The sequence below is a fragment of the Erythrolamprus reginae genome, chromosome 2 (assembly GCF_031021105.1).
Source record: "Erythrolamprus reginae isolate rEryReg1 chromosome 2, rEryReg1.hap1, whole genome shotgun sequence".
Classification (NCBI taxonomy): Eukaryota; Metazoa; Chordata; class Lepidosauria; order Squamata; family Dipsadidae; genus Erythrolamprus; species Erythrolamprus reginae.
This window is the reverse complement of record NC_091951.1, coordinates 80,072,811-80,099,509: the sequence shown is the minus strand read 5'-3', so window position 1 is coordinate 80,099,509 and position 26,699 is coordinate 80,072,811. Positions and strand designations below refer to the sequence as shown.

Here is a 26,699-nt window from a genome sequence, read left to right as displayed (position 1 = left end):
AAATCCAATACAGCAAGAAGGCATCCAATTAATTTTCACTGCTATTGAACTAAACTAGAATGGAATGGAATGGAGTGGAATAGAATAGAATAATTTATTGGCCTACTGTGATTGGACACACACATTTGTCTTTGGTGCATATGCTCTCAGTGTACATAAAAGAAAAAGATACATTTGTCAAGAATCATGAGGTATAACACTTAATGACTGTCATAGGGAACAAATAAGCAATCAGGAAACAATCAATATTATTCATTCATTCATTCATTCATTCATTCATTCATTCATTCATTCATTCATTCAATTTTTATGCCGCCCTTCTCCTTAGACTGAGGACAGCTTACAACATGTTAGTGATAACACTTTTTTAACCGAGCCAGCATATTGCCCCTACAATCCAGGTCCTCATTTTACCCACCTCGGAAGGATGGAAGGCTGAGTCAACCTTGAGCCGGTGATGAGATTTGAACCGCTGATCTACAGACCTAGTCAGCTTCAGTGGCCTGCAGTACAGCACTCTACCTGCTGCGCCACCCCGGCTCAATATTAATATAAATAATAAGGATATACAGTGAACCCTCGATCATCGCGAGGGTTCCGTTCCAGGACCCCACGCGATGATCGATTTTTAGCGAAGTAGCGGTGCGGAAGTAAAAACACCATCTGCGCAGATGGTGTTTTTGCTTCCACTGCCGCCCGCCCTTCGCCCGCCCACCCCGTTGCTCGCGCCTGGGGTGCGCGCGCGCTTGGGGACTCCCTAGCTCCGCTTCCCAGCTGGGGAGCGGACCTGGGATGTCCCCAAGCGCGCGCGCTTTCCCCAGCAATGCGCGCGCGGTGGGGACTCCCTAGATCCGCTTCCCAGCTGGGGAGCGGACCTGGGATGTCCCCAAGCGCGCGCGCTTTCCCCAGCAACGCGCGCGCGGTGGGGACTCCCTAGATCCGCTTCCCAGCTGGGGAGCGGACCTGGGATGTCCCCAAGCGCGCGCGCTTTCCCCAGCAACGCGCGCGCGGTGGGGACTCCCTAGATCCGCTTCCCAGCTGGGGAGCGGACCTGGGATGTCCCCAAGCGCGCGCGCTTTCCCCAGCAACGCGCGCGCGGTGGGGACTCCCTAGATCCGCTTCCCAGTGGGGAGCGGACCTGGGATGTCCCCAAGCGCGCGCGCTTTCCCCAGCAACGCGCGCGTGGTGGGGACTCCCTAGATCCGCTTCCCAGCTGGGGAGAGGACCTGGGATGTCCCCAAGCGCGCGCGCTTTCCCCAGCAACGCGCGCGCGGTGGGGACTCCCTAGATCCGCTTCCCAGCTGGGGAGAGGACCTGGGATGTCCCCAAGCGCGCGCGCTTTCCCCAGCAACGCGCGCGCGGTGGGGACTCCCTAGATCCGCTTCCCAGCTGGGGAGCGGAGCTGGGATGTCCCCAAGCGCGCGGGCACCGCCCGCCCGCCCACGCTGTTGCTGGGGCCGCTTCCCATCTGGGGAGCGGAGCTGGGGTGTCCCAGGGAAGCCTCTGGGGGAAGGGGGAAGACCCAGGGAAGCCTCTGCCCGGCGGGGAAACTCCACCATCTACGCATGTGTGGAAGGGCACGCATGCGCAGATGGTGGAGTTTACTTCCGGGTTGAAAACTCGCGAAATAGCCCTTTCGCGATACTTGAGGACGCGAAACTCGAGGGTTCACTGTAAGCAAAATGTTACAGTCATGCAGTCATAAGGGGAGGAGATGGGTGATAGGAATGATGAGAAGACTAATACAGTGATCCCTCGAGTTTCGCGATCTCGATCTTCGCGAAACGCTATATTGCGATTTTTCAGAAAATATTAATTAAAAAATACTCCACTCTTCTCTCTCTCTCTTTCTTCCTCTCTCTCACTCTCTTCCTTCCTTTCTCATCTCTTTCTTTCTTTCCTTCTCTCTCTTTCTCTATCTCTCCCCCTCTTGCTCTCCCTCTTTTTCTCACTTTCCCTCTCTCATGCACCGAGCGGCAGGCAGGCGGCGGACAAGCGGCGGGCGGACAAGCGGCGGGCGGACAAGTGGCGGGCAGGCGGGCAGGCAGGCGGCGGACAAGCGGCGGGCGGGCAGGCAGGCGGAGGACAAGCGGCGGGCGGACAAGCGGCGGGCGGGCGGGCAGGCAGGCGGCAGACAAGCGGCGGGCGGACAAGCGGCGGGCGGGCAGGCGGTGGACAAGCGGCGGGTGGACAAGCGGCGGGCGGGCGGGCAGGCGGCGGACAAGCGGTGGGCGGACAAGCGGCGGGCAGGCGGGCAGGCAGGCAGTGGACAAAGGCCGGCGGACAAGCGGCGGACAAGCGGCGGGCGGACAAGCGGCGGGCGCAGCAGCAGCGAGGAGCCAAAGATCGGGGTTTCCCCTTTGCGTGGGCAGCGGGGAAACCCCGATCTTCGGCTCCTCGCTGCTGCGGTGCTGCCGAGCAGATCAGCTGCTGGGCGGCGGAAGGAACCTTCCCTGGGTCTTCCCAAGTGCGGAAGTAAAAACACCATCTGCGCATGCGCGGCCATGGAAAAAGGGCGCGCATGTGCAGATGGTGTTTTTACTTCCGCACCACTATATTGCGAAAAATCGAGTATCGCGAGGGGTCTTGGAACGTAACCCTCGCGATACTCGAGGGATCACTGTACTGTAGTAATAATAAGGCAGACTTAGTGAATAGTTTGACAGTAGTGAGCAGTGTTCCCTCTAATTTTTTGGGGGGGTGGGCGGAAAAGTATAGTGTCTGAGCGGCAGTCCCTTTGGGACTGGGCGGCACAGAAATAATTAATTAATAAATAAACAAACAAACAAACAAACAAAAAACCCACCCTGTTTTGCCTCAGAGAATTTCAAAATAAAATACTGTACTGTGTGTCTATAACAGGGAGCTCATAATAGGGCAACTCTATCAATATCAAAATGCCACTTAAATAGTTGAGCTAGTTTCAAACTAGATTTTGATTTTCTTTCTCTCTTCCTTACTCCCGTTCTTTTTCTTTCTCTTTTCCTTCCTCTCTTTTTTCTATCTGTTTCTCTCTCTTCCTCTCTCTCTCCTTCCCTCTCACTCTTTCCCTCTCGGCTTCTGGGCAGGTTTGGAAAACTCTGAGTTGATGATGATTTTTAAGTGAGCGATTGCTCACTGCTCAGCTTAGATGGAACTATGGTAGTGAGGGAATTATTTGTTTAGCAGAGTGATTGCATTCAGGAAAAAACTTCTTGTATCTAATTGTCTTGGTGTGCAGTGCTCTATAGCGTCGTTTTGAAGGGAGAAGTTGAAACAGGATGCAAGGGGTCAGTAAATATTTTCATGGCCCTCTTTTTGACTCGTGCACTATACAAGTCCTCAATGGAAGGCAGGTTGATAGTAATTGTCTCCCCTCCCCCCCTGCAGTATCCTCTGAAGTCTGTGTCTGTCTTGTTGGGTTGCAGAACCAAACCAGACAGTTATAGAGGTGCAGATGAGACTCAACAATTCCTCTGTAGAACTGTATCAGCAGCTCCTTGGGCAATTTGAGCTTCCTGATTTGGTGTAGAAACAGCATTCTTTGTTGTGCCTTTTTGATGATATTTTTGATTTTAGGTGACCATTTTAGGTCTTGAGATATGATAGAACCTAGAAATTTGAAGATCTCTACTGTTGATATTGTGTTGTGTTGTCTAGTATTGTAAGAGGTGGAAGAATGGGAGAATTTCTCCTAAAGTTTACCACCATTTCTACGGTTTTGAGTGTGTTCAGTTCCAGAAAGAAAAAACCTTAGTGATATAATTACATCAAGTAAAATGCTTTCATTACACAGTAATTAGTTACTTTGTGGAATGAGACATTTTTTTTGCTCTAGACTATAAAAGATTGCAGTGATCTGATGGAAATATTTTCTGACCACTCATTGCCAATTTTGTTTCCAGAGTAATATAACAGATGACATCCAGTACAATAAATTCTTTTATTAAGCATACATTTGAGACTGCTTTAGGGATTTCAAGTTTTCAGTTTCATGCTGAAAAATACGTAATATTATCCTTTGACTGTCAAAGAGTATAACCAAAACAGCCACAGGTTACACTACTTTCATTAACAGGGAGAATGCAAAATGTGCTTTTTGAATGCAAAAACTAGCTGACAACTTAATTGTAAAAGTTCAGTCACTAAACTATTGGTCAGTAAACAAACATTTTAAACACTGTTTTAAAAACATTGAGTGGAAATTGAATTTCAGTTCAATAATAATTACTAAAAATATACAATTATTAATATTTTCCCTTTTTAAATAAATTAAAGCTGTTTGAGTTGTCAATATTTGACATGCTTTAAGAAAGATTTTAGACCCTAATTTATACTCCTACCCTCAAAACGTCGCTACAGAGCACTGCACACCAAGACAACTAGACACAAGAACAGTTTTTTCCCGAACGCCATCACTCTACTAAACAAATAATTCCCTCAACACTGTCAGACTTTCTACTAAATCTGCACTTCTATTCTACTAGTTTTTCTCATCATTCCTATCACCCTTTTCCTCCCATGTTGACTGTATGACTGTAACTTGTTGCTTATATACTAAGATTTTTATTAATATTGCTTCTTCATTGCTTATTTGACCCCTATGACAATCATTAAGTGTTGTACATTTTATTTTATGTACGCTGAGAGCATATGCACTAAGACAAATTCCTTGTGTGTCCAATCACATTTGGCCAATAAAAATTATATTCTATTCCAGTGTTTTTCAACCAGTGTGCCGCGAGACATGGTCAGGTGTGCCACCAAGCTCAGCAAGAGAGAGAAAGAGAGAGAGAGAAAGAAAGCAAGAAAGAGAGAGAAAGCAAGAGAAAGAAAGCAAGAGAGAGAGAGAGAAAGAAAGAGAAAGAAAGCAAGAGAGAGAGAAAGAAAGCAAGAGAGAGAGAGAAAGCAAGCAAGAGAGAGAAAGAAAGAGGGACAGGGAAGGAGGGAGAGATAGAAAGAGAGCAAAAAGGAGAGGAAGGAAGGAAGAGAGAGAAAGAGGGTGAGAAATAGAGCGAAAGGGAGGAAGAAAGAGAGAGAAATAATTTTTTTGTCCAAACTTTTTTTAGCCTCCCCACTCCCCCCCCCCCCCGCTCAAGATGCCCCATTATTTTGTATATGTAAAAAATGTGCCGCAGCTCAAAAAAGGTTGGAAATCACTGTTCTATTCTATACTGTGGGTTTGATTTGTTCATTTGCTGATTAACCAAAGAGAAAGTTCTGTCTAGGCAGCTCATTCTTTTGCAAACTGAATGTTCCATTTAAAACCTCTCCATGTGATTTCACAGCTAGAGGTCCTTTTTGAAAAAGCTGCATGATTAGAGTATTAATCTTAGAAATGCAACTATTTGGGGATATCTAAGCCGTGCTTTCTGTCATTGTCCTAAATTTATGAATAAAAGATGGGATAATATTTTTTTTGTTTCTAATCGCATTCCGGAACAATGCATAATAAAAAGCTCTTCTCACCTGTGGAGAGTCAGATCTTACCAATATTTTCATCTCTGCTCTGTTATTTGCAACAGTCATTTTAATCAAGCAATTAAGCTTAGGCAGGTAATAGCAGAGTTTAAAGTCTTTTTAGATTTAGATTTTTGAAACAAGGGAGGGAGCTATTGATATATAAACAAATTAAAGATGTCTTTAATCTTTAAAATGCCTAAACTTTCCAAATCATGGCATGTAAAACAAAGATTTTTACTTTGGACAATTGTTCTATTTTTATTTGTGCTTTCTGCATCTTTAGTAAATCTTTTGAAATTTCAATTGCCAAATTCGTTTATTGTCTAATCAAATTTCCATTTGGTGTGGTGTCTGTGTGTTTTAAGTCAGATCAATAAATGCATTTTAGCATCATATTTGCAACTGCTGTAGGTAGTAAGTAATAATATTTCTGGGTGGGTGGGCGGAGCCTTACACTCCCTTCGCGACTGGTTTTCTGACAACTGACAGGCACAAGCAAACCAGCAGCATTTCATCACTGAAGAAAAGTAACAGTGTTTTTTGTGCCTCCGGGATATAGTCATGCTGGCTACATGGCCACAGCACTGTCTTCAGACAATGCAGGACCACTTCGCTAAGAAAGAAACATAAGCTCACATTAGAGAACCATCTTTCAGCTGTGGCAAGGGGGACATTTGCCCAGGTTCACCTGGTGCACCAGTTGCAGCCCTATCTGGATCGGGACTCACTGCTCACAGTCACTGATGCCCTCATCACCTCAAGATTCGACTACTGTAATGCTCTCTACATGGGGCTACCTTTGAAAAGTGAACGGAAACTTCAGATCGTGCAGAATGCAGCTGCAAGAGAAATCATGGGCTTCCCAAGGTATGCCCATGTCACACCAACACTCCGCAGTCTGCATTGGATGCCGATCAATTTCTGGTCACAATTCAAAGTGTTGGTTTTGACCTATAAAGCCCTTCATGGCATTGGACCAGAATATCTCCGGGACCGCCTTCTGCCGCATGAATCCCAGTGACCGATTACCGTATATACTCGAGTATAAGTCGGGTTTTTTTAGCCCAAAAATGGGCTGAAAAACCCGACCTCGACTTATAATCGGGTGACTGACATGTCACCACAAGAGGGCGCAAGCGGCTGAGGGAAAGACAGCCGTCTGCCTTTGCTTCAGCTAGAAAGAAGCGGCAACTGCCCGGTCAAGAAGCAAGAATCCACCTAGCCAAACGGCTTTTTTCTTGTTTAGCGCGGCGTTCAAGTGGTTGGCAGGTTCCTTTGCTTGCACGCAAGAGCCAACCACTCGAACGCCACGCTAAACAAGAAAAAAGCCGTTTGGCTAGGGGGTAGATTCTTGCTTCTTAACCGGGCAGTTGCCCCCTCTCCCAGAACTTCTTTGGAGCTGAAGCAAAGGCAGACGGCTGTCTTTCCCTAAGCCGCTTCCTGGAGACCGCTAAAGATATCGCTCTGGGAGAGGGGGCAACTGCCCGGTTAAGAAGCAAGAATTTCCCCCCCCCCCCCAGCCAAACGGCTTTTTTCTTGTTTAGCGCGGCGTTCGAGTGGTTGGCTCTTGCGTGCAAGCAAAGGAACCTGCCAACCACTCGAACGCCACGCTAAACAAGAAAAAAGCCGTTTCGCTGGGGGGGGGGGGGAATTCTTGTTTCTTAAACCGGGAGCAGTTGCCCCCTCTCCCAAAGCGATGTCCCAAAGCGGTCTCCGGGAAGCGACCGAGGGAAAGGCAATCGTCTGCCTTTCCTTCAGCTCAAAAGAGAAGGCAAATGCCCTGCCTTCCCCCAGCCGGTTAACCGAGCGCTTCAAGTTAACCGGCTGGGGGAAGGCGGGGCATTTGCCTCCTCTTTCGGGCTGAAGGAAAGGCAGACGATTGCCTTTCCCTCGGTCGCTTCCCGGAGACCGCTTTGGGGCATCGCTTTGGGAGAGGCGGCAACTCCTCCCAGTTAAGAAGCAAGAATTCCCCCCCCCCCCCAGCGAAACGGCTTTTTTCTTGTTTAGCGTGGCGTTCGAGTGGTTGGCTCTTGCGTGCAAGCAAAGGAACCTGCCAACCACTCGAACGCCACGCTAAACAAGAAAAAAGCCGTTTCGCTGGGGGGGGGGATTCTTGCTTCTTAAACCGGGAGCAGTTGCCGCCTCTCCCAAAGCGATGTCCCAAAGCGGTCTCCGGGAAGCGACCGAGGGAAAGGCAATCGTCTGCCTTTCCTTCAGCCCGAAAGAGGAGGCAAATGCCCCGCCTTCCCCCAGCCGGTTAACTTGAAGCGCTCGGTTAACCGGCTGGGGGAAGGCAGGGCATTTGCCTTCTCTTTTGAGCTGAAGGAAAGGCAGACGATTGCCTTTCCCTCGGTCGCTTCCCGGAGACCGCTTTGGGACGTTGCTTTGCTTGCGCCTGCCTCTCCTACAGCGGAGAGAGGCGGCAAATGGCCAGCCCTTCCCCCACCCGCTTAGCTGAGCCCTTCGGGAAGGTGCCGCCTGTCTTCGCTGTAGGAAAGGCAGGCACATCCGAAGCGCGTGGGGAAGTGGCTGTGGGAGGCAACGACATTCCTAAGCCGGTGAGGTGTGGGGGGGGGGGGTGGCGAGAAGATAGAAGCAAGAATCCCCCCCCCCAGCTTTTCCCCCCTCTCCCCGCAAGAAAAGGAGCCAGCCAAACACTCCAATGCCGCGCTAGAGGGGGGGAAAGCCGATGAGGTGTGTGTGGGGGGGTGGATTCTTGCTTGTCTTCTCAACACCCCCTCACCCCACCTCTCGGGAAGAGAGCAACAGGAAAGGACGCGGTTTTCTTCTGCCGGGTCGAGGACAAAGCGGGTGTTGAGGGCGGCGGCCGAGCAACATTTCAGCGGGGAGAAAACCCCAAGCTGAGAGTGCCTTTTAAAATCACTCTCCTCTCAGCCTCGGCAAGCTGCCGAGAAGTGGGGTTTTCGGAGTGGGGAGGCAAAAACGCTCAGAATGTCACCAACGAGGCATTTCTCCAAGGGGCGGGGGTCCCTAAACTTTCCTTTAACCCCAGCGGACACAAAGATGGGAATGCGTGGTCCTTGCCAGCCACCCATCTGCGGGGGCTGCCCCGCGCCAAGGCAGAATTAAATTCAACAACCAAAATATTATATTTTTAAAAAACATACTTTTTTGACAGTTTGTTTGCCTTTTAAGACATCTCTCTGGCTGTGCCTAATGTCAACAATAAAATTTTTTGCCAGGTGAATTTTTTTTTGCCAGATTAGCTATGGATCTCACTGAAGAAATTTTAAAGAATACTCAAAATGATTCTTCATTTGCTTTGTAACCTTAAATAAAAAAACAATACAGTATTGACTCTGTAATTTACCCGGGGAGGGGACAGGAGGGGGGCGCAGACAGACAGGAAAGGAAGACAGACAGACAGACAGACAGACAGACAGAGACCTATGACCACAATTGAGCTCAAAATTTGTTGTTAAGCAAAAGCATTGTTAAGTGAAAATCACCACATTTTACTCAATCCATGACATTTCCTAGCTCTAACAGTGATGTGCAAGCTAGGGAAGTACCGGTACATCTGAAGACATGTGTAATGTTCTAGTTATGGTTAACTGTGTGGCAGAAAGTGGACTCTGGGTTTGTTTTCCTATTACAGTGAGGTTGAATGTACCATATATAATTTTACAAGAGCTCTCTCTCTTTCTCTCTCTGTATATACACATACAGTTTATATAGTAGATAATGTACAGTATATTTTTGTGTGCCTGTGTGTAATATTTATTTACACATATGGCATATATACATAGAATTAAGTATATTTTGGATGTTCAGTAATTGTAAATATAGAGGGAAATTGTATCTCTTTGAGGCAAGGAGAGGTCAAGTATCCTAACCCTAACCCAAACCAGCAGGAGCAGGGGATTAAGGTATGGTAAGTACCTAGGTACTTGCAATTTTTTTGCCTATACCTGCCTTGGGGGATATATACCTGTTTACCCTCTTTTAAACTTACAGAGCTAGTTTACTGGCTTTCTTTGAAATAAATATTCTAAAATATTTAATCTACTGATGCCTCAATTGATGTAATTTTATTGGTTTCCATTTTTATAAGTTACCAGTAGCCGCTGCAATTTCCACCCTCGACTTATACAGGGGTTTATAAATTTTCCCAGTTTTTGTGGCAAAAGTAGGCGCCTCGACTTATAGTCGGAGCGACTTATACTCGAGTATATACGGTAGGTCCCACAGAGTTGGCCTTCTCCGGGTCCCGTCGACTAAACAATGTCGTCTGGTGGGTCCCAGGGGAAGAGCCTTCTCTGGGGAGGCCCCAACTCTCTGGAACCAACTCTCTCCGGAGATTAGAACTGCCCCCACCCTCCTTGCCTTTCGTAAATTCCTTAAAACCCACCTCTGCTGTCACGCATGGGGGAATTGAGGCACCCCCCCCCCTGGACCTATACAATTTATGTATGGTATGTTTGTGTGCATGTTTTAATAATGGGGTTTTTAAAAGTATTTTACATTTATTAGATTTGTTATGAATTGTTTCATTGTATGCTGTGAACCGCCCTGAGTCTACGGAGAGAGGCGGCATACAAATCTAATAAATAAACAAATAAACAAACAAATAAATAAACAAACAAACAAACAAACAACTAAATAAATAAGTAAACAACTAAATAAACAAACAAACAAACAACTAAATAAATGAATGAATAAATAAATAAGAACCTCCCCCTAGAGTTGGACATGACTGGCAGGGAAAACCTTTACCTTTAATACCATAATCATAAAAATATTGCATCATTTATTATAAGAATCAATAACTCTTCATGTAGCAAGTGACCTCCATACCCCAATGATATCTGAAAGTGATAACTTCTACAACTTTTAACAGATCTTATGTCTGGTGAGAGATGCTGCATGGAAGAGGAGTTTCTCACGAGTGCCCTCCTATAACATCTTATGGAGAAGAGGGACTCTCAGCAAACACGGTGCACTTGAATGGGCAGATTCTACGTATTTGGAGCAGGCACTCTTGAAGAGAGTATCAAGCCATGTAGGACTGTGAAGGTCATACCAGCACTTTGAATTATTTCCTGGAAATAACGTCAGCTACCAATGCAGCTCCTCCAATATCCATGTTATATCTCAAACTAAAGATTGTCTGGGAATGCTACGTTGCATTCATTTCTGGGTCGTCCGCAAGACCAGTTTCATGTAGGGTAGATGATGAAAGCATACGTGAGTAGGGCCAATGCCTTGTGTTCTAAAAATCAGTGCAACTGGCATAGCTGTTGAAGCTGGGCAAATGTCTTCTTGGCCAGTTCCCACCAGCAACAACTAGGAATCCAGGTGCACCCCCAGGTTGTACAGGAATTTCAGGTGTGGCGTGGGGGGCGTTTCCCCAAGTTCGCCTGGTGCACCAGCTGCGGCCCTATTTGGACTGGGAGTCACTGCTCACAGTCACTCATGCCCTCATCACCTCGAGGCTCGACTACTGTAATGCTCTCTACATGGGGCTACCTTTGAAGAGTGTTTAGAAACTTCAGATCGTACAGAATGCAGCTGCGAGAGCAATCATGGGCTTTCCCAAATATGCCCATGTTACTCCAACACTCCGCAGTCTGTACTGGTTGCCGATCAGTTTCCGGTCACAATTCAAAGTGTTGGTCATCACATATAAAGCCCTTCATGACACCGGACCAGGGTATCTACGAGACCGCCTTCTGCCACACGAATCCCAGCGACCAGTTAGGTCCCACAGAGTTGGTCTCCTCCGGGTCCCGTCAACTAAACAATGTCGTTTGGCGGGACCCAGGGGAAGAGCCTTCTCTGTGGCGGCTCCGACCCTCTGGAATCAGCTCCTTCCAGAGATTAGAACTGCCCCCACCTTCCTTGCCTTTCGTAAACTCCTTAAAACCCACCTCTGTTGTGAAGTGTGGGGGAACTGAAACATCTCCCCCTGCCTATGTAGTTTTTTGTGTATGATATGACTGTATGTATGTTTTCATATATTGGGGTTTCTTGTTTTTTAGACTTTTTAAATGTATTATTGTTATTTTAGATTCTAATTATTAGATTTGTCATTATATATTGTTTTTATCATTGCTGTAAGCCGCCCCGAGTCTACGGAGAGGGGCGGCATACAAATCTAATAAATAATAATAATAATAATAATAATAATTATTATTATTATTATTATTATTATTATTATTATTATTATTTCTGTAAGGGCACAATCCCAACTAGAGCTAACACCAGTATACTTCAGTGAAACTTTTCTTACCTGAAATTTATAAACCTAGATTTAACTTCAAGTGGCTTTAAAGGTAAATCTCAGCACCTCTCTACAAGATAGGAAAATAAGGCTTCTGGTTTTTCCCTGCAGCTAGGGCCTGGTAAGTGGGTCAGTAGGAGTCCCATCTACTTTTAGCTCTCTCTGTCTATTTATTTGGTTTGGCTCCATCTAAAAAAGATGGGTTTACATCAATTTCATACACATCCTTCATTGTGTATGCAAGCAAATACCCCTCCCTACAAACATTGATGGTATTATTTGGCTTGGTACTAAAACGTCTGCAAGAAAACAACCAAGCCCACACCCTTCATTATTAGATGGCATAATAACTGCCCCAAACTCTGGACGTAAAAAAGTATATAGTGAGGTAGCAAAGTTTGCTGACAACACTAAATTGTTCCGAGTAGTGAAAAGTGAAACTGATTGTTGGGAGCTCCAGAAGGATCTCTCGAAATTGAGTGAGAGGATGACAAAGTGGCAAACGCATTTTAACCTAAACAAGTGCAAAGTTATACATATCAGGGCAAAGAACCCCAATTATATCTACCAACTGATGGGGACCAAGCTTCCTGAGACAACCCAAGAAAGGGTTTTGATGGCCAGCTCAATTAAGATGTCAACCCAGTGTGCAGCAGCAGTAAAAAAAAAAAGCAAATTCCATGCTTGGAATGATTAGGAAGGGAATCAATAAGGCAATGGGTCCAGATGGCATCCACCCCAGAGTTCTTAAAGAACTCAGATCTCTCATTGCTACCCCCCTGACTGATTTGTTTAACCAATCCTTGTTAACAGGAGATGTTCCTGAGGATTGGAGAATGGCAAGTGTTGTGCCTATCCACAAGAAGGGCAGTAGAGAAGAAGCTGGTAACTACAGGCCAGTTAGCTTGACATCAGTTGTCGTTAAAATGATGGAGACTCTACTGAAAAAGAGGATAAATCAGCACCTAAAAAACAATAAATTATTGGACCCAAATCAGCATGGCTTTACTGAAGGCAAATCATGTCAGACTAATCTCATTGATTTCTTTGACTATGTCACAAAGGTGTTGGATGAAGGTGGTGCCGTGGATATTGCCTACCTGGACTTCAGCAAAGCCTTTGATACGGTTCCACATAAAGAGCTGATAGATAAATTAGTGAAGATTGGACTTAATCCCTGGATAGTTCAATGGATTTGCAGCTGGCTGAAGCATAGACACCAGAGGGTTGTTGTGAATGGTGAGTATTCTGAGCAGAGTCAGGTTACAAGCGGTGTGCCACAAGGGTCTGTTCTGGGTCCTATTCTTTTTAATATGTTTGTGAGTGACATAGGGGAAGGTCTGGTAGGGAAGGTTTGCCTATTTGCCGATGACTCTAAAGTGTGCAATAGGGTTGATATTCCTGGAGGCGTCGGCAATATGGTAAATGATTTAGCTTTACTAGATAAATGGTCAAAGCAATGGAAACTGCAGTTTAATGTTTCCAAATGTAAAATAATGCACTTGGGGAAAAGGAATCCTCAATCTGACTATTGTATTGGCAGTTCTGTGTTAGCAAATACTTCAAAAGAAAAGGATTTAGGCGTAGTGATTTCTGACAGTCTCAAAATGGGTGAACAGTGCAGTCAGGCAGTAGGGAAAGCAAGTAGGATGCTTGGCTGCATAGCTAGAGGTATAACAAGCAGGAAGAGGGAGATTATGATCCCGCTATATAGAATGCTGGTGAGACCACATTTGGAATACTGTGTTCAGTTCTGGAGACCTCACCTACAAAAAGATATTGACAAAATTGAACGGGTCCAAAGACGGGCTACAAGAATGGTGGAAGGTCTTAAGTATAAAACGTATCAGGAAAGACTTAATGAACTCAATCTGTATAGTCTGGAGGACAGAAGGAAAAGGGGGGACATGATCGAAACATTTAAATATATTAAAGGGTTAAATAAGGTCCAGGAGGGAAGTGTTTTTAATAGGAAAGTGAACACAAGAACAAGGGGACACAATCTGAGGTTAGTTGGGGGAAAGATCAAAAGCAACATGAGAAAATATTATTTTACTGAAAGAGTAGTAGATCCTTGGAACAAACTTCCAGCAGACGTGGTAGATAAATCCACAGTAACTGAATTTAAACATGCCTGGGATAAACATATATCCATCCTAAGATAAAATACAGAAAATAGTATAAGGGCAGACTAGATGGACCATGGGGTCTTTTTCTGCCGTCAGACTTCTATGTTTCTATCAAAAATAAGTCAGTAAGTGTTGAATTGCCTCTGTACAAATCGATGATGAGACCACACTTGGAGTACTGTGTACAGTTCTGGTCACCGCACCTCAAGAAGGATATAATGGAAGTGGAAAAGGTGCAAAAAGGGGTAATAAGAATGATAAAGAAAATGGAGCACCTTCCTTATGATACCAGGTTACAACACCTTGGTCTCTTTAGCCTTGAAAGATGGCGTTTAAGAGGTGACTTGATTGAAATGTATGAAATCATGCCTGGGATAAAAAAAAAATTTCTCTATCACACAATACTAGGAGGAGGGGGCACTCCCTAAAGTTCATAGGCAAGAAAGTGAGAACAAATAAACAAAAATATTTCTTCACACAGAGGGTCATTATTTTATGGAATTCACATCCAGAAGAGGTCGTGACAGCGGTCAGCCCAGATAGCTTCAAGGCAGGATTAGACAAATTCATGGATGCCAAGTGTATCGGTGTTTATTGAAACGGATGTTCAAGTGCCGCCTCTATGTTGGTTGAGGCAGCCAAGATTCCCTTGGGTACCATTTGTTGGGGGTCAAGGGAAAGGGAGGGTTTTGCCTTTTCTTTCTGCTCAAGATCCCCATGTACATTTAGTGGGCCACTGTTTGACACAGAATGCTGGACTCAATGGGCTTCAGCATGGCTCTTATGTTCTTATGTTCTAAATAACCATTTTCTTGATAGTCAAATTTGGTCCTTGAGTGCCATGCCAGTGGCTATACTTCTAAAAGGAGTAGGTGGAGGCAAACCAAGACAAATAATAAATTGTTTAATTTAAATTAAACATAGTCAATGTAATTAATTTCCAATAGTTTACATCCACAAGATATCTTTTTTCTTATTTTAGAACTGCTTTTAAAAGCTTGATTGCATCTTGACCTTTGAAAAGCAGAATCCATGTTGGTGCTATAGTATTACGGTTATCTCAAGTCTCTAGAAATAAAAGGGGTTTTTTTTTTAACAACTATCTGTAGCTAGGTAAATCCTTTAGGATTAAAGTATTAAAAATCAGTAAGATCAAACACCCCCAGAAGGAGAGTACAATTAATTAGAACTCACAGCTTGAGAGGAGAGCTTTTTATCAGGGTCACCTTAACCACTTTTGATGCGGAAGAAACACCATAACTTTTTTCCTGTTCACACAAAAGCAGCCAACAGCAGAGCACAACCAGATGTTACCTTTTCTTAAGTTTCTGTAAATGTCCACGACCTTCCTTAAATTAGAAAAGGCGATAGAATTTTTTTAAAGCCACAGGAGCTATCATTAGTGAAGCATTGTAAGGATTTCCATTAATTCATAGCCAGTCAACCAGGAATTTTCCCACAGCTATACGCACACACATACACACACACAAAGGGAGGGAAGTCACTAAGTGCTTGACTGGATCTGAATACCTTCAGAAGTAAGATCAGAAATATCTAGTTAGAAATGAAAACCCAAAACAGTCTGCTAAGATAATATGCTCTACCAAGTTTTCATTCATCACAGAAGCCACTGATGGCAAATAATTGAAAATACTACTTTCAAAATAGCTGGAAAAGACATTAAAGTATGTCTTTCACAAGAGAATGTTCCAGCAATGCTACACTATACTTTTAATAACAAAAACAATGCATTCTAAATATTATTTTTGAGACATCCTTGCTATATAACAAGTTTGTTCCACTGTTTAATAACAATATCTATTTTATATAAATCAAACCTGCAATTCATAATTATGTTGAAATATTTTACAAAAATTAATCAAAGTGTGAACACTCAAGCCAGAATCAGGGTTTTTTGGGGGAGGGGTGTGTGAAACATTAAAAAATATAGTTTTTGCAGGTTACATCAATGTATACTATTATAAAAGTCTTGCCATAACAAGAAGTGTAGCTACAAAAATATTTCAAGCTTACAATGTTGAAAAAGGAAACTATACAGGAAATGTCTACTTCACATATCAATGGGGAAAAAACCCAGACAAATCATTTAGGATTTTGAGCAGGCCATTGTTATCTCCCTCCCACTGTTTCCACTCTTAAGTAGTAAAATGGGTTTTTTTTAAATCTATCAAGACTAATAACAAGAGCAGGTGTGGTCTAGTAGTCACTAAAAGCCTAGTGGTTAAGGTACCAAGCTGGAAACCAGTGGGCTGTGAGTTCTAATCCTGTCTCAGATTTTAAAACTGGGTGACTATGGGCCAGTCTCTGTCAGACCAACTTAGCTTATAAAGCTGTGGTTGTGAGGAAAATAGGAGAAAGAAAATTAGATATGTCTGCCTCCTTGACTGACTGACTGACTGACTGACTGACTGACTGACTTATTTATTTATTAGATTTGTATGCCGCCCCTTTCCGTAGACTCGGGGCGGCTCACAACACAATAAAACAGTTCATGACAAATCTAATAATTTACAATTTAAAATGTAAAATAGTTTTAAAAAACCCATTTTTAAGCAGACATACCTACAGACATACCATACATAAATTATATAGGCCCGGGGGAGATATCTCAATTCCCCCATGCCTGATGACAAAGGTAGGTTTTGAGGAGTTTACGAAAGGCAAGGAGGGTAGGGGCAGTTCTAATCTCTGGGGAGAGCTGGTTCCAGAGAGTCAGGGCCGCCACAGAGAAGGCTCTTCCCCTGGGGCCCGCCAACCGACATTGTTTAGTTGATGGGACCCGGAGAAGGCCGACTCTGTGGGACCTAATCGGTCGCTGGGATTCGTGCAGCAGAAGACGGTCTCGGAGATATTCTGGTCCGATACCATGAAGGGCTTTATAGGTCATAACCAACACTTTGAATTGTGACCGGAAATTGATCGGCAACCAATGCAGACTGCGGAGTGTTGGTGTAACATGGGCATACCTGGGGAAGCCCATGACTGCTCTTGCAGCTGCATTCTGCATGATCTGAAGTTTCCGAACACTTTTCAAAGGTAGCCCCATGTAGAGAGCGTTACAGTAGTCAAACCTTGAGGTGATGAGGGCATGAGTGACTGTGAGCAGTGAGTCCCGGTCCAAATAGGGCCGCAACTGGTGCACCAAGCGAACCTGGGCAAACGCCCCCGTCGACACAGCTGATAGGTGTTTCTCTAATGTGAGCTGTGGATCGAGGAGGACGCCCAAGTTGCGGACCCTCTCTGAGGGGGTCAGTAATTCCCCCCCAGGGTGATGGACGGACAGATGGGATTGCCTTGGGAGGCAAAACCCACAGCCACTCCGTCTTATAAAAATAATAAAGGTGTGATAAAAATAAAACAAAACAAAACAAGGTTACTTGAATTCAGGCAGGCAATCATTTTATACAATATAAAATTAATTTCACTGATCTATGATGGATTTCTGCATGCAGGCTTGCTGAGCAAACTGCTCCATGTTGGAAATGTATCCTGGGTAAAAACTCCTCAAATATTTGTTCCACAGCCCAACTCACAGAGAGAGGAAACCAGAAGAGGTTTTGTCAGTTAATGACATAATTTATTTATTGTTGTCAATGATATATATCTCATACAAAACCATTTCTAATTTGATTTACATTTCTTGTTATGTTAAGCCATAACAGTGATCAGTAAAAGTATGGTTTCTGATTTGGTCCACTATATCAGTGTTTCCCAACCTTGGCAACTTGAAGATATCTGGACTTCAACTCCCAGAATCCCCCAGCCAGCATTCGCTGGCTGGGGGATTCTGGGAGTTGAAGTCCAGATATCTTCAAGTTGTCAAGGTTGGGAAACACTGCACTATATGAACCTAGACAGTGCTGACACGCAGTACTCAACGGTTAAGGAAACAATTGGTTCTTGATGTAGAAATACAAGCAGTCCTCAACTTACGACCACAATTGAGTCCAAAATTCATGTTGCTAAGTGAGACATCTGTTAATTGAGTTTTGCCTCATTTTACAACTTTTCTTGCCACATTTGTTAACTGAATCACTGCACTACTTAAATCAGCAACATGGTTGTTAAGTGAATCTGCTTTCCCCGTTGACTTTGCTTCTCAGAAAGTCGCAAAAGGGGATTCCATGGCCCTGAGACACTGCAACCGTCATAAATGTGAGTCAGCTGTCAAACAACCCAATGTAAATCACGTGACCATGGGGATGGGCCAAAGTGTGGGAAATGGCCATAAGTCAACTTTTTTCAATGCCATTGTAACTTTGAAAGGTTATTAAATGATCTGTTGTAAGTCGAGGACTACCTGTAATTAGAACAAAAGGAAATTAAAGGAAAAGGGGGAAATTAATGGAAAAGGTGAAATGTTCAGGGAAAAAAGATCCGTTTTGTTCAGTCTGCACCAGTGTTTCTCAAATTTGATTCCTTTAAGATGTGTGGACTTCAAGTCATGATGACTAGGGTATTCTGGGGGTTGAAGTCCAGGCATCTTAAAGTAGCCAGGTTTTTTGGGTGGGTGGAAACTGGGCAACACATTTGGCTAAGCGAAAGCATTTTTTTAAAAGTTCAGAGCTGTGGACCGGAAGGCAATCACCCACAGATGTGCTTACCAGGATTTGAATAGCCTGTTTTGATTCTGGAGAAAATAAATAGCCACCAGGAATAATAACCATAAATAGTCTGTCCAGTAATTTGCCACCTTTTAAAAACTATTTTAAAAGATGCATTGCTAGTTTCATCCTGTAAGGCAGTGTTTTTCAACCAGTGTGCCGTGGCACGCTAGTGTGCCGCGAGACATGGGCAGGTGTGCCGCGAAGAAGGAAGCTCAGGTTCCGGTCTCACAACTTTTTGCTGAGAGAGAGTGAGAGTGAGAGAGAGAAAGAAAGAGAGAAAGAAAGAGAGTGGGAGAGAAATCAAGAGAGAGAGAGAAAAGAGAGAAAGAGAAAGCAAGGGTGAGAGAGAAAGAAAGCAAGAGAGAGAGAGAAAGAAAGCAGAGAGAGAGAGAAAAGGAGAGGAAGGGAGAGAGAGAGAGAAATAAGCAAAAAGGGGAGGAAAAAAAAGAAATGAGAAAATGATTGAGACAGAGAATGAGAGGAAAGAGAGAGAAACAAAAGAGAGAGAGAAGTGACTCTTGATTTAAAGCATATGATAAAAAGCACCCAAAGAATAAGAGAAAAAACCCAGCCCTCACTTGTTTTTGGAAATGGTTCAAGAGTGTGTATACACACACACACACACACACACAAGGATGGGGAGGAGACAGGGATGGAAAAAGAGAGGAGAGTGCCTTAGGGTGTCATTTTGTGTCATTTTGGTTGGTGGTGTGCCCCAGGATTTTGTAAATGTAAAAAATGTGCCGCGGCTCAAAAAAGGTTGAAAATCACTGCTGTAAGGTAAAGAAGTACTTCCTGCTGTTCTCCCTATTTAGTTTAGTGGATAATATTGGCTCAAACGTTGCTCAAGAAGGTGAAAAAATGCCTGTCCTCTGTGTGTGTGTGTGTGTGTGTGTGTGTGTGTGTGTGTGTTTGTGTGTAAAATAAACACATAAACACACACATGCATAGACATATAAACATACAGTATGGTCTCCTCCTAACTACTTCCCCCCACTTCCAACTCTTCCACTTCAGTTTGATTAAATATAATTTATTTAACTATACCTGGCTGGGTTTGGCTAGCTCCACACAACATATTGAGACAAAACCAAACAAGTCACATGATAACATAGCATGATGAGTGACTCCCAACTCATGTGCTGCCCTATCTGGGGGCTTCTAAATGCAAGACAATATATTTGGATGGAAACTACTTGCAATGTACGGTATGTTGAAAATGTTAGTTCTATGTGACCAAAACATCTTCCAATTAGGGACAAGAAGGTTGAATGAAGATTAATCATTTCATCTACCGTGTTTCCCCCAAAATAAGATCCTGTCTTATATTTTTTTGAACCATGAAATAAGTGCTTGGCTTTTATTGCCATGCTCTCAAAAGCCGGATTAGGCTTATTATCAGGGGATGTCTTATTTTGGGGGGAAACAGAGTAGTTATCAGGATATTGAAGTTCTAAAGCAGCACTGAAAAACCGATCTAGGCTTAGACTATTATATTATTATTATTATTATTATTATTATTATTATTATTATTATTATTATTATTAATTAGATTTGTATGCTGCCCCGCTCCTTAGACTCGGGGCGGCTAACAACAATAATAAAACAGCATATGACAAATCTAATATTTTAAATAACTAAAAACCCTTATTAAAAAACCAAACATACACACAAACAAACATACCATGCATAAATTGTATAGGCCTGGGGGAAAAGGACTATCTCAATTTCCCCATGCCTGACGACAGGGGTGGGTTTTAAGGAGCTTGCGAAAGGCGAGGAGGGTGGGGGAAATTCTGATCTCTGGGGGGAGCTGGTTCCAGAGGGTCGGTGCTGCCACAGAGAAGGCTCTTCCCCTGGGTCCTGCCAAACGACATTGTTTAGTCGACGGGACCCGGAGAAGGCCAACTCTGTGGGACCTAACTGGTCGCTGGGATTCATGCGGCAGAAGGCGGTCCCGGAGATATTCTGGTCCAATGCCATGAAGGGCTTTATAGGTCAGAACCAACACTTTGAATTGTGACCGGAAACTGATTGGCAACCAATGCAGACTGCGGAGTGTTGGTGTAACATGGGCATATTTGGGGAAGCCCATGATTGCTCTCACAGCTGCATTCTGCACGATCTGAAGTTTCCGAGCACTTTTCAAAGTTAGCCCCATTACAGTAGTCGAACCTCGAGGTGATGAGGGCATGAGTGACTGTGAGCAGTGACTCCCGGTCCAAATAGGGCCGCAACTGGTGCACCAAGCGAACCTGGCAAACGCCCCCCTCGCCACAGCTGAAAGATGTTTCTCTAATGTGAGCTGTGGATCAAGGAGGACGCCCAAGTTGCGGACCCTCTCTGATGGGGTCAATGATTCCCCCCCAGGGTGATGGATGGACACGTACTGATAATACCTCACCCCATTCCCTTGGATGATCTTGCCCAGCGGTTTCATGTAGATGTTAAATAACAGGAGGGAGAGGACCGACCCCTGAGGCACCCCACAAGGGAGAAACCTAGAAGTTGACCTCTGACCCCCACTAACACCGACTGTGACTGACCAGAGAGGTAGAAGGAGAACCACTGAAGAACAGTGCCTCCCACTCCCAACCCCTCCAGCTGGCGCAGAAGGTTACCATGGTCGATGGTATCGAAAGCCGCTGAGAGGTCGAGAAGCATCAGGACAGACTATGCTGTTCTTGATCAGATTACTGTAAAAATGTTTAAGGTTTTGAAAAAAAACAATCTAAGGAAGGAAGTAGCAATTTGCTTTCAGTTTTGGAGTACAGCAAAAAGGACCACTCTTTGAGCAAAACAATAAATTCTACAACGTCAACTCATAGGATAAATCTTTATCTCACAATATAGAATAGAATAGAATAGAATTTTATTGGCCAAGTGTGATCGGACATAAAATGAATTTGTCTTGGTGCTCATCTATCTATCTATCTATCTATCTATCTATCTATCTATCTATCTATCTATCTATCTATCTATTTGATTTATTTGACTTATAGGCTCTCGGTGTACTTAAAAGAAAAGATACATTTGTCAAGAATCATAAGGTATCAGCTAAAATGACTGCTGAATTCATAAACATATGTTCACTCCCAGATGTTTATTGTACATGTATTCTGGAGCAACAGTGGCCGTAATATGTTGAAATAACATCAAACAATGATTTGTGCACATGGTCATAAAACAAATGCTGCACCTTCAGCATTTATATCAGCACCTCATTACAAAGATATCATCACTGGATCTCTCCAGCACCCACATTAACCTTACTAAAGTAAATTTTACTCAAAAGCTGTGGGCTTTCCCCCCTCTAACTTGCATCTTTCTAGCCATGACTTTGAAACCCTGACATTAACAGAGATTCTACTAAATTCTTTCAAAATGAGAACATAACTTCACAGGACCTAGTCCAATATTTTTCACCCCTAGGTCTATTGGTACTACAACTTCTGCATTACTCAACCAGCTTGCTATTGGCCTTATGGAACCAATAGAAAGAAATGGTTCTAGGTTAGACTTAATGAACTCAGTATGTATAGTCTGGAGGACAGAAGGAAAAGGGGGGGACATGATCGAAACATTTAAATATGTTAAAGGGTTAAATAAGGTCCAGGAGGGAAGTGTTTTTAATAGGAAAGTGAACACAAGAACAAGGGGACACAATCTGAAGTTAGTTGGGGGAAAGATCAAAAGCAACATGAGAAAATATTATTTTACTGAAAGAGTAGTAGATCCTTGGAACAAACTTCCAGCAGACTGGTTGATAAATCCACAGTAACTGAATTTAAACATGCCTGGGATAAACATACTGTATATCCATCCTAAGATAAAATACAGAAAATAGTATAAGGGCAGACTAGATGGATCATGAGGTCTTTTTCTGCCGTCAGTCTTCTATGTTTCTATGTTCTAGCTTAGTGAAATAAAAATATTTACATATTCAACAGGTATTTTTGAGAGGTATTTTTGAGAGCATCCTCCCATTCAACTATTTTACAGAAATATATCAGTTCATATGTTTAATCTTGATTTAAAGTACAGTATTTGTCTTTATAAACTGTATTTTATTGTTCATCCCATTTGGAAATTATGGTTCATTTAATAATGATTTAGCATGAACTGGGAATCCAGTCAATCTCCCTTCCCATTACAGAGCTCCCTTCCTATTCCAGATACTCACAAGATGTTTTCTAATTTGCAAGTATACCTTGATCATAGGTATTTTCTAATTTACAGAGAAATGTCATAGGTAATGTATTTCAAAGTACAACAGACTTTTTCTATCTGACAGCAAAAAATCTTCTTCCATGAATGGAGTGTTGCATTGCAATGTTAATGAATAATACTATTATCAATGTGGGGAAAAATTCTCAATATTTCACACAAATTCATTTTACCTCTCACTCATGTTTTGGAACAAGTTTGATTCCCACCTAACATTTTACAAATATCAGATTTATCAGGTTTTGTACAGAATAATATACTTTACTACCCTACCTAAAATATTATCTTTGGGTAGAATGTCAGTTTAGGGGTTAGGATTAGTTTGTATGTCGAAAGAAAAAGTCAAAATAATTTTGCATTTCAAGTATGAAATAACTGTTTTAGCCTTATTGTTCACCAGAAGTGCTTTGTTCTTCTGTCATTTATTTATATCCTTAATATAATACTGAAAGAATGGGGCCACAGGCAAATACCATCTTTTAAAAATAATTAAACATTTGGTCAATTCAAGAATGTGTACAATTATTTTAGACTGATGGAGAACGCATGTGTCTTTTATTAAATAAACTTTTCAAAGTTTACTTGATCAATCTCCATTATCTTTTTCTCTTATGTACACTGAGAGCATATGCATCAAAGACAAATTCCTTGTGTGTGCAATCACACTTGGCCAATAAAGAATTCTATTCTATTCTATTACACAATCTATAGCATTACCTTGAGCAAGTTTACTCATAAGTAGTATGTATAAAGTAGCATGCAGCAGTCTAGGCTGCAGCCTCCTTCTAAGGATAGTAGATGCACACTTAGTAGAGCATGAAGTCATCTGGACATAGTTTAATTCAACACATATTTCTTGCTCTCTCTCTTGCTCTCTCTACCTTTCCAGTAAAGGTATATCATTAAGTTTCCCAAATACTTTGATGCAAAGTCAATAGGATGCTTTCATGTTTCCACCTTGTTTTTAACAGAAAAGAGGGGGACCCCACCTCTTTTATCACATACTATAAATAAGGAACTTGAGGATTATAAATAAGCTATACTAAGCATTGCTGTATGAATGGGACGCAATTACTTCAGTCCTTGTGCTTTTTCAATCAGCCAGCGTCCCTGCAGTGTTTAGAGTGGTAAAGGGGAAGTGGCCTGTGGTTAAACAGAGGAAATACAGAGGAATTTTAATACAGCAAATAGTCTTTTTACTTCCTACAGGATAGCACTTCAAAGGCAGCCTTGCCCCAGAGCAGACAATTTGTTACAGGGGCCATCAGTCATTTTAAAGTATGGCAAGTCTATTCAAAATGTACAAACAGACCAAGACAACTGCTATGCAAACAAGGCAATTGGTTTTATTCTGCAATCAGTGCTTATGAATGTAGCCCAGACTGTAATCAGGGTTTTCTACCCCCTCCCCACAAAGACACAAAACATTATAGCTTTTTCTTAAACAACTGAAATGAACCAATTTCTAAAGCAAAGAACAGAGAAAAGTTGATGGTAAGTAAAAAGCAATAGTTAGGTGAGTGCAAATTAATTTTGTTATGATAAGATGAATTCTATTTTTTTCCAGGTAAATTTAAATTTCTGTGGCTTTTTTATCAATAGATTAATATCAATTATACCAAATCTTTGGGAAGCATTAGAGCTTCTAAACTTCTCATGTACTTATACCAAGGCTTAAAAATCTGCAAATCAATTATTAACTCTAGCAATTTGTCCCTCTAACAATTTAGTTATTTTCCTGCAGCTATATATTTGCAGCTATATATATGTATTTTATAGAGAATTTCCCTTCCAGGTGTGAACACATGGGTTACTTTTTTTAACAACTTATCTTACAATATATCTCTCCAATTTATAGAACTGTTTATCTCTGGGGCCTATAACAAAGCTTAACAGTCAATAATTACCTAAAAATCCATTATCATAATTATTAAAAACATTAAAACCACAAAAGGCTATAAAAATAAAGCAAGAACAAAGAAGCAGCAGAAGAATGGATGTTAATGCTACCAGAGCCGCTTCACTAGTTCACCAGTCTTCTAGACACCCCCACCCCCCACCCCCCACCCCTCTTCATGATCCCCAGGAAATCTTTGTGGCAGTTTTAACAACAACAAAAAAAGAAGTAATGAAAGTCACTGGTGCCAGTCATCTGGAATCTTTAATAAGGCTGAAAACTGAAAAGAGCAGGTTCAGAGGGAAGTGGTCTTTGTCTGTGTACACACACACACAACACCAAGGAAAAATCACACTTAGGGAACCCAAGAGGGAAATCGCAGCTTCTGGAAGAGACAAAAGGTGAAGCCCTAAAATTCTTTTTTTTATCACCTTACCAACATTCCCAGTTACCCCCCTTTCCGGTAAAGATCAGGCCTGTAACCAGTGATTAAAATGACAAAAGGCCAGGCCTTTTATCCTCTTCTCAAAGCACAGGTCTAGTTAAGGCGGGAGAAGAATTAGGGAGACAGGCACATAAAAGACCTGTGGAGCGACTTCACACACTTGTTGCTCCCTCCCTCTCCACTGCCCCCATCCCTCCTTCCTCAACAGCCTCCCTTTGATGCGAAACTGCAGTCAAGCTCTGCTGCCAACCATCTCAAAAAACTTACAAATGCCAGCTGGCCCTCTTGTTTGCTGGATGGGGAGCACCAGAAAGGAACAAACTGGGAGGAAGGGAGGGAGGAAAAAAGGAAGGAGGGGGAAGGGAAAAAGAAGGTGGGAGGAGGGGAAGGAAAAAGGAAGGAAAGAGGGAGGGAAGGATGGAGGAAAAAGGAAGGAAGGAGGGAAGAAAGGAAGGAGGAAAATGGAAGGGATGGAGGAAAAAGGAAGGAAAGAGGGAAGGAAGGAAGGAGGAAAATGGAAGGGATGGAGGAAAAAGTAAGGAAAGAGGAAAGGAAGGAAGGAGGAAAATGGAAGGGATGGAGGAAAAAGGAAGGAAAGAGGGAAGGAGGGAGGGAAGAAAAGAGGGAGGGGGAGGGAGGGAAAAAGAAGAAGGGGGAAAAGAAAGGAAGGAGGGAAGAGAAAAGGAAGAAGGGAGGAGGGGGAGGAAAAAAGGAAGGAAAGAGGGAGGGAAGCAGAGAGGGAGGAAAAAAGGAGGAAGGAAGGAAAGAAGGAAGCAATGAGGGAAGAGGCAACGTTGCTTGCATAGCTGTGTTTGCAGCAAATTCCCCACCACACCAAGCGGGCACAACTCCTGCCATCGCCCGGCTGCCGTTGCCCCGAAGCGCTACAAAACAGAAAGGTACCTGGCACCCGACAAACTTGGTGCCTTTGCCTGCCTTCGGTCGAAATAGAACCGAACTTGGACCCAAGCGCCCCGTCACCAACTCCAATCCGGGCCAAACCCCCAAACCGCCTCTCTGCCTCACTTACCGTCCAGCCGCAAGCCTCTCCCGCGGATCCTTTCCTGCCACCGCTGCTGCTGCTGCTGCTGCTCGTCCCTCCGGCGGAGACGGCCAGCCGCGGTCCATCGAGGCAGGCCGTGAGGGAGAAGAAGAAAGGGCAGAACTTGAGCCAAAGTGCCATTGCCCGCCTGCTCAGCCTCCGAAGTGCAAGTCGGAGCGCCCAGAAGTTAACTTCAGGTTGAGGGGAGGTGGGGGGTGGGGGGGAGCAACGGCGCGCATGCGCGACGGAGACTCAGCCGAGACCTTCGTCCAGGGAAACTCCTTTCGCCCACCCAGCCGTACCTTGCGGAGGGGAGAGGGGGGGGAAGTGGGGGAAGGGGCGGACCACCATTGCCATTTGTCCAGGTGCGGGGAGAGGTCGGTCGGTGGGGCTCCCTTTCGAGGACGTTGGGGATTTAATTCAGAACAGCTGAAAGGCTGCACAATCGCGCGCAGGGACGTCTTCAAAGGAAGACCCGGGGTGGGTGGTGGAGGTGGGTGGATGGATGCTCAGCCACCATCTGTCTCTCCAAAAAGAAGTTAAAGGAAGGGGAGGTGGGGGGAAAGCCCTCTGTGCAAAATGTGCAAACGTTTATTATACCAGTCTGGGGCAAGAAGTAACAAAGGATCGAAAGATGACTTCCCT

At 43.7% G+C, this 26,699-nt stretch overlaps 1 protein-coding gene across 2 annotated transcripts in view; it reads right to left on the bottom strand.

The window, feature by feature from the left end:
• IL17RD (interleukin 17 receptor D) overlaps nt 1-26,229 on the bottom strand; it is a 65,569-nt gene extending 39,340 nt beyond the window's left edge. Inside the window, exon 1 of one of the 2 annotated variants that reach the window (XM_070738474.1) lies at nt 26,043-26,229. In XM_070738474.1, coding sequence (XP_070594575.1) covers nt 26,043-26,195 — 153 coding nt within the window. In that variant the 5' untranslated portion in view covers nt 26,196-26,229. The remainder of the gene's footprint in view (nt 1-26,042) is intronic. The other variant, XM_070738472.1, reaches the window with a different exon arrangement.
• Between the last annotated feature and the right edge of the window lie 470 nt (nt 26,230-26,699).